The 18,377-nt window shown below is 37.2% G+C and overlaps 1 protein-coding gene and 1 long non-coding RNA gene across 2 annotated transcripts; one reads left to right on the top strand and one right to left on the bottom strand.

Moving 5' to 3' along the window:
• Nucleotides 1-392: 392 nt before the first annotated feature.
• Nucleotides 393-3,088, bottom strand: LOC142556514 (blue-light photoreceptor PHR2). Its single transcript, XM_075667971.1, has 4 exons — nt 2,068-3,088; nt 1,029-1,258; nt 827-928; nt 393-744 (listed from the first exon to the last, which is right to left on the bottom strand). Exons 1-4 carry the CDS (start codon nt 3,010-3,012, stop codon nt 666-668), a joined length of 1,356 nt encoding a protein of 451 aa, XP_075524086.1. The 5' UTR covers nt 3,013-3,088; the 3' UTR covers nt 393-665.
• A 12,284-nt stretch (nt 3,089-15,372) lies between these two features.
• Nucleotides 15,373-18,138, top strand: LOC142556467 (uncharacterized). Its single transcript, XR_012822625.1, has 2 exons — nt 15,373-15,872; nt 17,045-18,138. It is a non-coding gene; the product is annotated as an uncharacterized LOC142556467 (long non-coding RNA).
• Nucleotides 18,139-18,377: the final 239 nt, after the last annotated feature.

The raw sequence follows: 18,377 nt of genomic DNA on the forward strand, positions 1-18,377 counted from the left end.
AAAATTTACATGAAACATGACCCTCGAAGAGAAGGATTCAGCGATATTCAGAATTATTTGAATAATTAGATATTTATGTAATTTAATTTAACTAATTTGCATTTCATTCTCTCACTATCGCCAACATATTTGTGGACTTTTATTTATTTTATTATTTATTGCAACCGCCTTTTGCATCACCTTTTGTTTTGTTTTGTTTTTTTTTGCCCTTTGCATTAACATGTGGAAAATGTGAATTTTTTATTGGGCACATCCTCACCAATTTTCCCTTCAAGCCCAAAAGGTTTATATAAATTTGCATTAATGCTCTTTGCGTCCAAATTTGTTCTGGAATCGAATTCCAATTCAAGTAAATTTTTGATTGAATTTGAAATGTATTTGGACAAAGTATATAAAAGATGTGTCTATTGTATATTTATTGATGATTTGAGAGTCCAAACTTTAAACAGAGATCAAATCATATATCTTGGAATATGAAGAGAATAAATTGGATTTATATTTTCTCCAAATCTTAACACAACATAGAAGTTGGTTTTGAAAGATAATTGGAACTGGATACACCCTCCCCGATGAACCAATGCCAAGGCAGTCGGTCAGTTCTACGAGGAACTCGACTTCATCAAACCTAAAGCGGATGCTTCTCACTGATAATTCGATATTCATCCTTAGGCGGCAGCCCCTGTACAAGCTGTCACTGGCGCATCATTGTGTTTCTTCACACAGCTATATTTACGGGTAATGAATCTTTTAGAAAACAAACAACTGTCATTAGATTTCTCAAAAAAAATTCTAAAAGCAAGTTTGAATAAATTACAGATGAAGTTACCTGAAAAAATCCCTCCATAACAACTCATACATTAACCAGTTCATTCCAGTATCGGAAGAGCCACCACCACCATCTTTCTTGTTAGAGACAGCAGATACAATGCTGCAAATACAAGGTTCCAAAAATGTTTTAACGATGAAAAATGAAAACAAAATATTGATCCAATTAACAACGGAAACCAAAAAGGCGTCTTTAAAGGAACCTTGAAGCAGACTTCTTCAGCTCAACGAACATGGAGCGAGGAGAAAGGCAACCCATGGCAAGCCAGGGGGATATTTTGCATGAGAAATTTGCACCATATATGCTGTTGTTGGTCCCATTCTTTTCTCCATTTTGTGGTTTTTCCTTGTATTCAGCTGCAAAATTTCTGAGTCTTTGCAATGCTTCAGTCTCCCCTCCCACAAGAGAAGCATTATCAGTCATTTTTCCGTTCTTCAAATAAACACAATATCAGTTCAATCAGGACCACGATAATGATATTCCCACACTTCCCTCTCTCTTATTGTTAACAAATTTTCAACAACACACCACAATTAGAATAAATAGACACCAGATTAGCTTAGCATGAGGATGCAACAAAGTTGATACAGTGGCTAGCACACACACAGTTGTAGGGATTGTTGAGTAAAGATTCATACAATTGAACGTATAGGAAGACTAGTAACTCTTAAAACATTACAGACATCATTTGAGCGCTTCATAAAAAAACATACTACTATTGCAGACAAATCCTCTCGCCTACAAAATCAATATTCAGAGAGACAATAAGATGTAAAAGACCCTCTTGAATCATATTTTGCAGCTTTCACACCTTTCCAAGTTAATTTTCAACCACTGTTTTATAGTGAAAGACATCACGATTTCCTAGAATTCTCTCTTAGCGTACGAAAAGAGATGAGAGAAGGGGGTTGGGGTTGGGGTTGGGTTGGGGCTGGGGGAGCAACCACCATACACATAGTAAACCAACCTCAAAGCTGGGAGTTTATATAGCATAACTCACTTTTCTGGGTGATCCCACCCGTGTTTGCCAGTATAAATCTAGACCACATCACCCAAATTCCAGGAATCAGAAGTATAAAAATATCTACACAAATTTAACAAAGACAAGGTAATGGTTATCCATGACGTGAACAACAGCTGTGCTTGTCCTCAAGACTCATACTTTAAAACAAATCAGTCCAAGATCCAAGCTTTTTGCAGTCAGGTTAGAAAAATAAAAAACAGCTGAAAAAGCCAATTACCTGACCCTTTGTTGCATTCGGGTTAAGTCCCAAATCAACCAAAGATGGAATTTCACCCGGTTCCACACCCCCTCTCGTAGGTAACCCTACCAACCGATCCAAATCTTCAATGGTCTTCCTCACCTCCAAACCTTTCACTTTATCTTTAAATCCTCCATAGTTCGTTGGCATTCCCTCCAATTTAAACGGGAGATCATCCAAATGGTACAATGTACTTCCCCAAAAGGACTTCACTTCCACTCCCTCGTCCTTCATTACCTCCTCTATCTTCTCCTCAGCTTTGACTTCATCGTTGGAAACCTCTTTATGGACGTAGACCGCCTCTGCGCCAACCGCTTTAACCAGCTCCAGAAGGACAGTCTCTGGCCTCCCAATCCGGACCACAAGATCCGATCCTCGAGACTGAAGATTCTTCCTCAGATCCGAAACCGACTCTATCAGAAACGTAGCTCGATATGGGCCCGTTTTGTCGAACCCGGCAGTGGATTTTCCATAGTCCCGAGGGTCGAAGCAGTAAACAGGCAGAACCGACACGGAGTCCTTGTTGGCGGCGGCGAGGCACTCGTTGTCGTGAACGCGGAGGTCATTTCGGAACCAGACGACGGAAGCGCGACGGAGTGCGGCGGCACCAGAGGGATTTGAAGGGCGTAGGGGCTTTGAAGTGAGCGGGGTTTGAAGGGGGTTGGCTGAAATGGTGGATTTGAAGAAGGGTTTGGTTGATGAGGGTGAGAGGGCAGAGGAGATCGAAAGAGATGAAATCTGAGAAGGGATTCTAAGATAGTTGGTTGGGGTGAAAATGGAGGTGATTTGTCTGGGCGGTGAGAGGAAATGGGAAGGAAGAAGAGTGGAAAGAGAGAGTGAGATGGAGGCTGCGGCGGGAACGAGGGGGAGTGGTTCTTCTTCAGAGGAATGCGGATCCATTTTTGGGGAAGATAAGATATGCATATGCTAATTTCAATATCTGATGCTCAGTCTTTCCTTAGGTTTTTGGTGGTTATGTACTTGTGCTGATGCCGGCTAGGGTCGGTGTACCAAAATCAACGCAGACTTTGTTTAAAAGCGCACAATCTTTCCTAAGTTGTTTAAAAGGAAACGAATGGAAAACTATATATTAGTGTAGTTTTTACATAAACCTATGTCAAAGTGAGGGAGCAAAAAACCTCACTTTAATATATATTTGCTGTTGGTGAGTCACTAGTCATCTGAAAACCACAACTAGGCTTAAGTATATATATTTGTATAATGTTGGTACCAATTGAGATGAGTGACAGTGCATGGATGTGAGTATGACTTATTTAAGAAGTTAGAACGATCAAAAACAAAAGCAAACTATATATCATTTTAAATATGTGGAAAGCATGAAAAAATCAGTAACTTCTCTCGCAAGCTTGACATCGTCTTGTAATTCCTAAGTAGTATTTATTTAGTTGTCACCTTGTAGAACCGAGTGTTTGCCGCTTTAGCAAAAGCTTTTGCTGGTGGTAGTGGTGCAACTCAAATCTTTTAAATTTCACAACAACTCAAGTACCACAGTTCGATCGCTCTTTCAACAGAGATAATTATTGCACCCAACATTCTTGCAGTTGGCAGATGGATCCATCAAGTATCCACAATGAGTCATTGAATATGTTTTTGTGAAATTTGAAAATTTCATTTTTCGTGGTGTTTGATATGGAAGAAGATTTGGAAATGCAACTATTCTTAGAAAGATTGTTTGTTGCAACTGGAAAAGCTCTAATAGATGTTCAAGAAATAAAGTTGAAATTCAGAGTGGGGGATAAAGAAATTACATTTGATGTTTTGAATGCCCTTACACATTGCACAATCAAGATTGCTTTAGAATTTATGCTTTGGATTCACTTGTTTGCAATGACGTTGTACATGATGCTTTGAAAGATCTAGTGGAAGTCACACTCACTACTGAGTTGTGAGAGGAGGAGCTAGATGGGCACAAACTGAAGTGGTGTCATATTTCAATGTCAATCTACTATCGAAGGAGCAAGTCAAGCTTAGATCGGAAGACTTGTGAGATAGGAGAAACTTAACACCTCAAAACTAAATCATAGAAGAATCACCAACTCTTGAGCTAAAACCTCTCCCTCCACATATGAAGTACATTTTCCTTGGTGAGAAGAATAATTTACCTGTTATTATCTCTTCTTATTTGACATATGTGATGGAAGGAAAACTATTGAAAGTCCTCAAAAAGCACATGTGTTCATTTTCTTGGAAAGTGGCAGATATAAAAGGAATCAATCTATCAATTTGCTTGCACAATATATTGATGGAAGAAAAGCACTCACGTTTGTGCAACCTCAAAGAAGACTTAACCCAAAGATGCAAGTTGTAGTAAAGGATGAGATCATCAAAATCCTCGATGCAGGTAATCATCTATCATATCTTTGATAGTGCATGGATAAGTCTTGTTCAGTGTGTAACAAGAAAGGTGGGATAACTATGAATACTAATGAAAAAAATGAATTGATTCGCACCAAGACAATCACAGGTTGGCGTGTGTGCATAGATTATAGGAAGTTGAATGGTGCAACTCGTAAAGATCACTTTCCCTTCCCTTCATTAAATAAATTCTAGTGAGATTGGCGGGTCCGAGTATACGGGTATTCAGGCTACAATTAGATTTCTATAGCTCCTGAGGACTAAGAGAAAACTACTTTCACTTGTCCATATGACACTGATAGGCTCGTGATAGTTTGTATTTTTGTTGTCATATTTCTCATTGTTGTCATTTTCGACGTGCTTAATTGATACACTTTTGTGTTATTTGTTGTAGGATGAATTTTTCTGCTCTTGGGGATACATATGGGTTAAAAATGTGATTTTATATCATATTTAAATTTGCCAATGTGAACTTTGTGGAGGACTTGAAGCAGAAAAATTCAGAAATAGATTTTCAACAAGGTGTGGTCACGTCTTATGACTATTCTCGTTGTAAATTTATTATTTCTCTTAGCTTGTTAATTTAATCTTAGTGTTATACTTAGTTCATATAAAAAATCCCCCATTTTTATTTGTTTTTATTCTAGAAAGAAATAAATCCCTCATTCCCTATGGATTCGACATATTCATCATTACACTCGTTAAATTTGGAAGTATGAATTTAAGTTTGGTGGCTCAACGACAGCACATCAAATTTTGGTGTCGTGCCAGAGAGCGGTGCAAGGTTAGTTTTTTTTGAGTTAGTTATTTTCTTTTCTTTTTATGCATCGTTCTTCTTGTATAGGTGAACTCGAATATATTCCAGAAATCGAGAAGACGGCTTGAAGATTGAGGAAAGAAGTAATTCTACAGGTGAACAACCATTATCATCGTCATCTCCTGGTTTAAACGCAGCTTTGGAGTCAAGTGAAACTAAAAGAGAATCTGATTTTGATCTTAACACTGAAATAAGTGTGAGTGACGAAGAAGTAACGGCAGAATTATCTAAAAGAACCCTCGGGGAGTTAGCTAATCCTAATGTTATTAAACAACCATTATGCATTCAATTCTCTACTACTGACGCTACCTTTGAATTAAAATCGGGATTAATTCACTTATTGCCTACTTTATGTTGTCTTGCAGGTGAAGAAGCTCACAAGCGTCTAAAGAGTTTCATATTGTGTGCACAACCATGAAACCACAAGGGATTACGGAGGAGCAAATCTCATTGCGAGCTTTTCCATCATCTTAAGTAGAAAAGCTAATGATTGACTCTACTACTTGCCCTCTGGAACGATAACGAATTGGGACAATATGAAACAATAATTTTTGCAGAAGTTTTTCCCAACTTCACGAGCATAAAATATTAGGAAGGACATTTGTGTGATTATACAGTTATAAGGGGAGACTTTATACGAATATTGGGAGAGAATTAAGCAGTTATGTGCTAGTTGGCCTCAACGTCAGATTCCAAAACAACTCCTAGTCCAATATTTCTACGAAGGTCTCTCACCTTTTGATATGAACATGATTGATGTTGTAATTGGAGGTGTGTTAGTAAAAAAAAAACCTCAAGAGGAAGAAGCTCTAATATTCAACATGTCTGCCAATGCACAACAGTTTGGAACTAGGCAAGATAACCCCCAGGACAAGTTAATGAGGTAAGTTCTAATCCTATTGATCAAAAAGTTAGATTATTTGACATCTCTTTTGGAAAAGTTGGTTGTAGGACAGGTACAACAAGCCAAAGCTTGTGGTATATGTGCGATTGTTGGACATTCGACGGACATTTGTCCTACACTACAAGAAGATCCAACACAGCAAGTTAATGCAATCGGTGGATTTCCTGGACAGCCTCAGCGTCGGTACGATCCATTTTTTATTAGTTACAATTCAGGATGGAAAGATCACTTGAATTTCAGCTATATGAATCAAGAAGCCAACAAGGATATCCACAACAAAATTTTAACAAACATCCATCACCTACGCAAGCCTCTAACTCAGGTATGTCCCTAGATGAAATTGTGAAGGCCTTAGTTGAGAACACTCAAAATTTTCAATAGGAAACAAGGACCAGCCTTCATAATCTAGGAAACCAAATCACTCAATCCAAAAGAAAATGCAAGTGCCATGGTATTAAGGAGCGGGAAGGAGATTGATAATAAGCCTACTCCACCTACATAGGATACTAAAGGAAGAGACACATATGAAGAGGTTGAAAGAGAATATGACAGGCAAACAAAGGTAAATTCTAAATATCCTTCGTCTACTACTTCTAATGCAATTGTTCCCCCATTTCCTTATAGTTTGGAAAAATCCAAAAAGCTTGGCTATGAGAAAGAAGTGTTGTAAATATTCAGAAAATTGGCTGTCAATATTCCTCTGACAGATGCCATCAAACAGATCCCAATATATGCTAAATTTGATGTCATTACCAAATAAATGCAAGGATCCAGGTACGTTTACGATGCCTTGTGTTATTGGTAATTTGAAAATTGAGTGTGGCATGCTAGATTTAGGTGCATCCATTAATGTCATGCCATATTAAATTTATTGCGCTTTAAATTTTGGTCCTTTGAAAGAGACTAGAGTGGTGATTCAATTAGCAGACCAATCTAATACTTATCTGGAAGAAGTTGTTAACGATGTATTGGTGCATGTTAAAGAATTGATATTTCTTGTATATTTCTATATACTGCGAATGGAAGAGGACTCCAATTCTATTTCAGCCCCAATTCTATCGGGAGACCTTTCATGAAAACTAGTAGAACCAAGATTGATGTGTAAGAGGGCACACTTTCCATTGAATTCTACAGAGAGATTGTGAAATTTAGTATTCTCGATGCTATGAAATACCCAAATGAAAATCACTCTATATGTTATATTGCTTATTCAATTGTGAATGAACAATTTGAGGAGGAATATGAATTTGACAAATTTTAGATGCATGAATAGTTGGATGTGGAAGGAGAAATAGCTGAAACTTGGGAAATTTTTCAGAAGCTGAAATGGAATCACAAACAGTGGTAACAAATTTAGAAGCTGAAATTTCAATCTCTCATAAGAAATTACTACCTTCTATTTTACAGGCACCCAAATTGGAGTTGAAAATTTTGCCAGAACACTTGAAATATATATATTTGGGTGATGATGAGACTTTTCCAGTGATCATCTCGAAGAGGCTGACTGAAGAACAAGAAGAGAGGTTAGCGCTTAGAGAGCACAAAACATCATTTTACTGGACTCTGGTGGATATCAAAGGCATGAGCCCTTCTATTTGGATGCTTAGATTTTTTTTGGAAAATAATGCCAAATCAGTCAGAGAATTCCAAAGAAAAATGAATCCAGTGATCAAGGGAAATGGTAAGAAAGAAATCCTAAAGCTTTTAGAGGAAGAGATAATATATCCAATCTCTGATAGTAAGTGGGTAAGTCTGATCCATGTTGTACCAAAGAAAACGGGTATCACTGTGGTAAAAAATCAAAATGGTGAGTTGGTCCCGACGAGGATGCAAAATGGATGACGTATGTTATTGACTTTGAAAGCTTAATTTAGCTATCAGAAAGGATCATTTTCCCTTGTCTTTTATTGATCAGACTTTGGAAAGACTTGATTGAAAAACTTAATTTTGTTTTCTTGATGGATTTTCAGGTTATAATCAGATATTCATTGCTCAAGAGGATCAAGATAAGATGACTTTTACATGCTCTTTCGGAACATTTGCTTACAGAATAATGCCTTTTGGAATTTGTAATGCTCCAGGTATGTTTCAGATGTGCGTGCTTACTATTTTTTCTGAATATATTGATAAATGCATCAAGGTATTTATGGATGATTTCATTGTCTATGGGGAGTCGTTTGACAATAGTTTAAATAATTTGTCTAAGATTTTGAAAAGATCCATTGAAACCAATTTGGTTTTGAATTACGAAAAATGTCATTTCATGGTGACTAAAGGGATTGTATTGGGACATGTGGTCTCTTCTAGGGAATAGAATTTGGTAAAGTCAAAATTGATATTATCACTAACTTACCCTTCCCCTTTAACGTTAAGGAAGTTCGAGGTTTTCTTGGACATACAGGTTTTACCGCAGGTTTATTAAGGGTTTTTAAAAGGTTGCTCTACCAATGTCCAAGTTACTCCAAAAGGATGTGCCTTTCGAGTTTGGGAGATTGCAAAGAGGCTTTTGACAAACTCAAGAACATGTTGACCATAGTGCCCATAATCCAGCCATCTGACTAGAATTTGACTTTTGAAATCATGTGTGATGCGAGCAATTATGTGGTGGGAGCTGTTCTAGGCCAGCAAGTTGATAAGAAGAGTCATGTCATATACTATGCTTCAAAAACATTTGATCTTGCACAGTGCAACTATGCCACTACGGAAAAAGAGCTTTTAGCTTTTGTTTTTGCCCTAGATAAATTTTGATCATATTTGCTTGGTTTTAAAGTAATAGTGTTTTCAGGTCACCCAACATTAAAATATCTATTAGCGAAAAAGGAATCAAAACCATGATTGATAAGATGGGTCCTCTTATTCCAAGAGTTCGACATCAAAATCAAACATCGGAGAGGAATTAAAACCTAACATCTGATTATCTGATTAGGCTAGTGAAAGAAGAAGATGTTTTCCTATTTCTGAATTTTTTTCTTGATGAACAACTATTTATAATGACAGGTATGATTCATTGGTATGCAGACATATTTAATTACTTGTTTACCGGAATTTTACCTAACAGTCTTAGCAAATCCTGTCAGGTAAAGATTCGTTGTGAAGCAAAGTATTATGTGTGGGATAAACCTCATTCATGGAAGTTTTGTGCTGATCAAGTGATTATGAGATATACACTTGAAAATGAACATAAATCAATTTTGGCTTTTTGTCATAATTATGCATGTGGTGGTCATTTTGGACCAAAACGAACTGCTAGAAAAATTTGGATAGTGGATTATACTAGGAAACACTTTTTAAAGATGTCTATATGTTCTGTAAAAGCTGTGAACAATGCCAAAGAACTGGTTCATTGTCCCATAGAAATGAAATGCCCCAAAACCCAATTCTTGTGGATGATATTTTATATTTGTGGAATAAACTTCATGGGCCGTTCCCTTCATCGGGAGGCTATCTTTGCATATTGTCGGCAATTGATTATGTTTTGAATTGGGTGGAACCAAAACCCACTCGGACTAATGATTCTAAAGTAGTGGCATGTTTCATCAGGTCAAACATTTTCAGTATGTTTGGAATACCAAGGGCACTAATAAGTGATCAAGTAACTCATTTTTGCAATCGAACAACTGAAGTGTTGTTGAAAAAATATAGGGTACATCATAGAGTGGCCATTGCCTATCAACCACAAATGAATGGTCAAGCCGAAGTTTCCAATCAGGAGATCAAGTATATCCTAGCAAAGACTGTCAATCCGAGAAGAAAAGATGGGAGCCTTCATCTAGATTATGCATTTGGGCTTACCGGACTGCATACAAAACTCCAATAGGGATGTCTCCTTAAATGTTAGTTTTTGAAAACATGTCATTTGCTAGTGGAGATTGAACATAAAGCCTATTGGGTGGTCAAACACTGCAATATGAACTTGGAATAAGCGGGCGAATTGAGAAAGTTGCAACTGCAAGAGTTGGAGGAAATAAGATTGGAAGCATGTGTGTAGGACCGAGTGCTTACGCTTTATCAAAAGTTATAGCTGATGTTAATAGTACAACTTAACTCTTTTAAACCGCACAGCAGCTCAAGCACCACGATTCGATCGCTCTTCCAGCAGGGACAATTATTGCACTCAACAGTCTTCTTTCCAATAATTGCACTTCTTTCAATCAATGAGAATCGAACTCGTGATCGTAGCTCTGATACTAATTGTAGGACCAAGTGTTTACCGCTTTACCAAAAACTATAGTTGGTGGTAATGGTGCAAATCAACTCTTTTAAACCGCTTAGTAGCTCAAGCACCACGATTCGATCGCTCTTCCAGCAGGAACAATTATTGCACCAAACAATGTGAGAATTCGAGAATTTACAATTTACAAGGATAAAATGAAGTTGTTTCACAAGAATTCTGATGGATCGGTTCGAGCACCTTTGAAAATGCTTCAAACACAATATTCTCAATGAGCTGCAATAGCTCGTGTTCGAAGAATGTATACACCGATGAATTAGATGGAGTTTGGTTTCAAACCAAGCGGAAAACACTCGAAATAATCATTCGTTAAAAAAAACTGAGAGATTTTAAAAACTAATAGCTTCTGTAAACTGATTGACTAAAATATGTGGAACCGGTTCTGGCTTCTATCAGTTCAGCTATGGAAAAAACTGAACTGATATCTGCTGAACTGATCAAATCAATTTAAAACACAGTTAAGAAGTTAATACACAAAATATGTTTATGGATGTTCGGAGACTTCAACTGCTCCTACGTCATCCCTTCTACCACCTCGGGTAGGATTCACTAGAAGACTTTGATTTATATAACACTTTGTACAAACCCACCCAGCTTAGGACTTACCCACTGCCTAACTGAACTCCTAGTCTAGACTGAAGGCATCACCTTTCAGCCAACACTTGTTTAACGTTTGTGACTCAAAGACTACATACACAAGTTTTACATCTTTGTGCAAGACGGTATGTGAGTGGTGGGGGGGGGGGGGTGTGTGTGTGTGATAATTAATCTCTGAGGAACAACTCGAAAGGTGTTCTCACACATTGAGGGAAATAAGCTTCTATACTAAGTTGATATAACTTTGAAGTGATCCCTCGACTGGGATGATTGCTTATTTGTAAGCTGATATGTAATAAACGTGCCCTTTCTTTTCTCTCTTTTTTTTCACCTCTCGTTCATATTTGTTAATGGTCTTGGTATTTATTTATAGCAGTAATGCGACCGTACATCAAGACTCATCACTTGTGATCGTTGCAGCTTAAATGCGTTCCTCGAAATTTGTATCTCGACTTTTCGGAGAGCCATTTTGGAACATTTTGTCTTTATGTTTTGCTGCAATGTCCATTATTGTACTATTGATAGTACAATTGCTTTTCCTTAATGGGTGCAGCTTGGATTCCACATTTGATAAGCTTGTCGTGTTCTTCAAACTGATTGATTTCAAACTGATGCTCTGACTGATAAGTTGAACTGGTCTTCAGTTGGACTGGTGAAATCAGTTGACTCGTCAGTTGAACTGATTTCACTCTTTTAGTTGAACTAATCAGCTGGGCTCTTCAATAGTTGAACTCTTCATCAGCTGGCCGGGCCTCTGAAGGTCTTCTGCTGAATCTCCCATCAATTGGACAATTAGTTGAACTGCTCTTGATACTTCAGTTGTACTGGTTCAGTTCGATCAATCAGTTGGCACTTTCAGTTTGCGTCTCAATAGCTTCAGTTTCGGATTGATAACTGATTAGTTTCAATTTACTATGTACTTAAGTAATTATTAGTAACAAAATAACAAGTTTTGTTAACATCATGCGAACATGAAATGTTCCAAAAAATTCGATTTTGCAAAAGCAATTTATCGTCAATCAAAGAGTATTGTTGTACAATTCTCGGATAAAGCTGGTAAGCTTCGTTTTCAATGGATTGGACCATTTGTTGTTACTCATGTGTTCCTTTATGGTTATGTGAAAATCAAGAGTTTAGATACCAATAATGTAACGTACCGTACTTTTAAACTATTTTAAAATTTACGGAAAAATAAAAATTTTCTTAGATATTAAATAAACCTTCAAATTTAGATTATAATAAACTGTTCATCCAAAATATTTTCAATAAAAAGATCACAAATAAAGTTTGCTAAAAATACTTGTTCACACAACGTGACGAAATCTCGTAAAATCAGAGTATTAAAATCGACATGAATAAAATCTTAAAACATTGTCGGTCCTCGGGTCTAGCCTCCTGCGCAGTCCAAGCCAGGCTCATTAGTCCTCACCCCTCGTCTCCTCATACTCATCCTCACCTGCATCGATCAAGTCTAGTGACTCTAAAGACTCAACATGTATAAACTGGAGATAACAAGTGATACGTAATAAAACCACATGCATCTTTAAAGTATAACGTACATACTTGAAACTTGAACGTAATAACATAAACATAGACGTTCCATCATCATAAAATTTTTCATAAACATACTTGCATCATACATGCTTGAACATGCATAACTTCATCATTTTGCGTAGAGATATGTTTCAAAACAAGTGACACATACATAAATGTGACTGATCAGACTAAACCACAGTACTGGGCTGGCAGGAAAAATCCACTACCACATACATGAGATCCCCGTGCATGCTTTACCGGATGGATTGGTCCCTGGTCATACTTTACCGCTTTCCAATCTTGATCTAAACCCGGTCATGCTTTACTGGGGTGGAGAGATCCTCGGCCACGTTCACCGACTTCCCAACCCGTTCTCATTTGGTCACAAGACATTTAGCATACCTAAAAAAATAAAACATTTTCTTTTGCACGTCGAATATACTTACTTGGCGTTGAGCGACTCATTGGATCTCATTTGGGGCCACTGCTGCACATACTAACACATTATCAAGTGCTTAGCTTTCATAACTTAGACGTACTACTCGTACTCAACCCCGAAGTAAATAAGTGTCTTATAGCGTTCTAGAGCACTTGGGACTTGACCTCGTTTAATCATACTAATCATGAAATCGAACTTCGAAACAAACTCTAAAATGATGTGTGAACATTTCCCAAACAACAAAAGATATGGACCCACTATTGGAACCTAAAGCTAAATGAAAAGCTAAATGAAAGCCAAACCTCCCCCTAGCTGGCCCCGCGCTCGGGCGGTAATATCTTACCGCTCGAGCGCCAGGTCTTCTGGCCTCGGACAGAAAGAGTGGCGCCCGGACGGTAAGAAGTTACCGCTCGGGCGCCGAGTATACTAACGCTACGCTAGAACAGTACGAGTGGCGCTTGGGCGGTAAGTTATTACTGCTCGGGCGCCAGGTACACTGGACTCCGCGACTTTAGTGACATAAACCACCCAAGCCGAACATACAAAACATAAACAACACCTCGAGACCCATCCTAGAACACTAATGCATTATTGACTAAACTCTGTAAAACGTCTCAAACGTACCCAAAACAACGACGCATCACACACAACGCAATAAAACCCATAAACTCAAATTTTTCCACCAAATGCTTCCTACGACTTATAATGCAACCAAGAACTATCGACACGAAACGAAGCATCAAACTCATCCCAACATCATACTCCATATACCTAAATGCAGCAGTGATCACCCGACGGTTCCCAACGAAGCCTGCAACAAATAACTTCAAGAACGCATTTTCATAAAATCACAGTGTGAGCAGTCCCACGAAAACGATCATAACTCACTCGTTTCTTATCAAAAAATTTCGAATTTATTGTCAAATCGAAGGTATAAAAAATTACTACATTTTATATGTTGAAAGTTTTTCAAGATAAGAGACCGAAATTGCACACTACACGAAATGACAGAAAATTTTGGATTTTTAGATCCAAAATCGTTTCAAAATCGATCCAACCAATATTTGCTCAAACTTTGTACAACATACATGAATTTTTATACATAATAAATATAAAAACATAAACTATGACGAGATCGATGCTTAAACGAAAGAATATACATGTCTTTGATCTTTAAAAATTCTGAAATGACGATACGGAAGCGGGGAAGGTGCGAGTGTTGATCCGAGACGATTTGTGGCTCGATTTCTTGCAACAAAATCAACGTGAATTGCTGGGAATTTTCAGAGGATGGGGCGGCTGCTGTTGAAAACTCTAAGAACCATACTCTTATTTTTAAAAAAAATGAAATGGAAGCAATGAGATGTGTGTGTGTGTTAACCGTGAATGTGTGTGTGTGTATATGGGTGTGTGTGTGTGTGTTATAATATAATTAGGGGGAAATATTTCTTAATTAATAATTAAAAACTAATTAAAATACTAACATTCCTCTATTTTTAATAAAATTTCTTAATTTAAAATAAAATGTACAAGTGACAAATTTTTAAATGCTTAAAATCATAAAATCACATAATAATTAAATTAAGCTTTTAAAATGCGAAAAAAATTAAATAAATCATTTAAAATACCCCAATCATAACTTAAATAAAATATCACATTTTAAAATCACGAAAAATCATTGCCGGTCTCTTTCCTTGATCCCTCATTGAATAATCGCCTGAAACATGAAACTCAAGAAAAAAATTTAACGTGCATCACATAAACATAATTAATTTAAAATAATATAAAATTTTAAATCATGCATTTCTAAAAATCCATTTAAATTTAATTAAATAATTTAACAATTAAATAAATGCATGAGTTTTATATGTACTGATTTTAAGCTTTACAAATAAAGTATTTAATGTGAATTCACGTCGATTGAAAGTGTTTCCCGAGGAAGAAGGCATGTCTAAGACCCTCGAAATTGAGTTGGCAAACCCTCAATATTTGGAAATTTAAAGAGACGGAAAATGTCGAGCATAACGACGTAAAAAAGTTACGATTTTGGGAGGAAACCCAAATTTTTTATTCTTATTATTTTTAATTTATTTTGTTTTTTGTTTTTTTTAAATAGTACAATTTTTGTTACCTTTGTGTAAAAAATGACTTCTAACATGGCGTGACCACACCTTAAAAGAATACAACTTCTGTAAATAAAAGGCAAAAAAATCTTTGTCTCTAAACGCAGTAGATGTCTCATAACAAAGTGTGACCATACCTTGTAAGAAAACATCTTCTGATGTTGTATCAAGGGAAAAAGAAAAAAAAAATTTTACGCGTTTTATCTAACCCTAGTTTGTTTCCTACCTTCCCTTCTCATCTTTTTTCTGTAGCTCCATAATTGACAAACACCACACGCTACTGCTTCCATCCTTTCCAACACCATCTTCTCACCAGCCATCTTCCACTGGACCACCATCGCGCCGCGTCATTCCCAACAATCCAAGCCGCCGCTCTTGCATCCTCTGTTCAGCATAGCAGAACGCACAACCACGCTGCCATCATATTCTCGCAACCCACTTTACAACAACCCAATCACCACGATGTTCACCACGTCTGTTCGCGTAGACTATAGCGACACCACCCCATACCATATTCTCGACAATCGCCACTCCTGTTCGTACACCCACCGATTGGGCACACCACACTGCCAACCATCTTCTACCAGACACCTTCACACACGACCTTCAACCCGTTCATGCCACCAAAGCAGCACGTGCCAACCACCATCGCTTGCCACCCTGTTCGCAGACCACCAGTGCAACAACAGTAGATCGTGCAGACCACGGCTCGCCCATCCCTGCTAGGTCACGGACGCCCGATCTTTCAACCCAAATTCTCGGTGATATCTCTATGATCCCCTCTTGTACCTCACTTATTTTAATTTCCAAGGATTTTTTTAATTATTTGTTTCGGTATTAGCTAGGGATCATTGTGTGCTACTGTACTTCATTGATTTGATTGTGACTGGAGGATTGTTGGTGGTTGATTGTTGTGAACGAGTAGTGTGTGGTAGAAATCCTTGTTGATAGGTAAGGGTTCTTGTCTGTCGCAAAAGAAAGTCGGTAACCGAAGCTCTTCTTTGGGATCAGCTCAAGATCCTAACAAAACACATTCATCGGGGTATAAACGGGCTAGAATGGGGAAAAAGATGAATGTCCTACCGCTTCTTGAATCTGATTTGAATGGACACTTAACTTTCACTAAGAAAACTGGAAATGATAGATATAAGGCATTGTGCCAGAAACAAATCATTCACTGCAAGTATATTCTTCACCCCATTTTGGAGGTTTTAAATATTAGAACAGAAGTGTTTGAGCTTATTAACAATATTGGGTGGACGCCGTACTTTTCTATCATTTCTATAGCCTATATTGAACTTGTGCGATAGTTTTATGTGACTTTTGAATTTGTAAAACCTGACAATTTCACACTCTCAAGCCCAGGGATAGTTCGATTTAGGTTGATGGGAAAAACATTCAAGTTCTCGATCACTGAACTGAATCTTACTTTTGGTTTTATCACTGATGACTTTGCAAAATTGATGAGTATTTGAATAGTACGTGTGAATTTCATGATAAATTTAATCTCATTGCTCTCTATCGAGCAACTTCCACACAAAAGGACTATGACCCAAGTAAATCCAAAGATAATTTACCTACATAATCCAGCATGGAAGTACATTCATAGGTTCTTTGAGTTTACTTTTTCGGGTCGAAAGATTTCTGCATGTGTGTTAACAAAAGCTGAATTTTTCTCTCTGTGGTGAATGCAGAATCGAATGAAGGTAAATATTGGCTATTAGTTTGTGTCTCAATTTTCTGGTGTGGTAGCTCATAAACGTCATTTGAATCTTGGTTCTTTGATCACTGCGTTTGTCGTGAACCTGAATTTGCTTAATTTCAATGATAATGATATTCACTTGCTTGTTCTATGCAACCTTTAGAATTGCGTTGTTTAGAAAGTATGAGACTAATAGAATAGGTAATGAAGTCTTTTCTTTTTGTCCACCAGGTCCAGTAATGGTACGATCCAGCCACCCCAACTCTAACTCAGACACCTCATAAGAGCCTCTGGACTCACGTGAACCTCCATCACACACATTTTCCATACCTCCTCGAAGACGTTTTGACGTGGAACTTAAAGAGATCGCGTAGTGGTTGATCCAAATGGAACAAAATAAGTTGGCATTTTACAGGCACATGGGGTTCGAACCAACATTCCCCCCATCGTAGCAGTAGATAGCATTGCTCAATGATGCCCAACAATTGTCAGAGGAGTTCTCCAACTTTTCTTGAGTTTTTATTGTCTCGGTTCAGAATCTACTTTTTATGTCACTGAGATATTGTCACGTATAGGTGTGGGAGGAGGTATATAGCTTTATTTCTAGTTGTGATTTCTAGTTTTCAAATTTTCTGCATGTTTGTTCAAAAAAAAAAAGATAGCAAGGCAGAGTCCATAAAGCATCTAGTGTTTATTCGTCGTCTCTCTAATTTGAATTCTGAATGCTTCAGCTGCGAGTCTATAAAAGATTGATTTTTTTTTTTGCATGCAACTGATTTTGCATTCTTACTACTGCATTTTTAGGTAATTTCTCTTTATATTGGGTTGAATTAACAAATGTATGGGGTATAGAACACACAACATTTTTCCTTTGTGAGCTTTGAGCCTATGAACAATATATATTGCTCTATTTCTTTGATTGTGTGTTGGCAATGCATTGTTTATTTTTCTAGAACTTGCATTGTTGTACATGTCTTTGTTAAGATCTTGTGGTGGATTAGAGGCATAAGGGAATTATGTCCAATCATTTTCTTTCGCATTATCGGTGTCTTTTTTTGAACCTACCCGGACTCATATACCCTTAGTGAGCCAAGTTCGAGCCTGAGCCTTTTTCCTTAGAAAATAGCCACATTACAAGCCATGATAAATCTCTTTTGTTGGTTATTCCTCTTTTTGAACATTGAATTGGAGAATCATATCAATTTTTCGCATTTAGCATCACTTTGAGCATGAAAGTGCAAATTGTTGAGATTGAGTGATTCAAGCTCGTAGTCATTGCCTCAAAAACATCTTATACATCAAAAAAGGAGAAAAAAATGGTAGAACTGCATTCTTTGATGTTATAATGAGATTTAAGGTGGTTGTTACCTGGATGCAATTGTTTTTGTGAAAAGTGTGTATGATTTCTTGAGTTACATAAACTCGTTTTTACATTTTTCCTACCTTATCTCTAGCCCCACTACAGCCCATTTACAACCCTTGTTTGTGCATTTTAATCCATTCATTTGGTGGAATAATATGATATATTTGGTAAAACAATCTTTAGTATTTTGACATGAGAGTT

The sequence above is a fragment of the Primulina tabacum genome, chromosome 9, assembly GCF_025594145.1.
Source record: "Primulina tabacum isolate GXHZ01 chromosome 9, ASM2559414v2, whole genome shotgun sequence".
Classification (NCBI taxonomy): domain Eukaryota; kingdom Viridiplantae; phylum Streptophyta; class Magnoliopsida; order Lamiales; family Gesneriaceae; genus Primulina; species Primulina tabacum.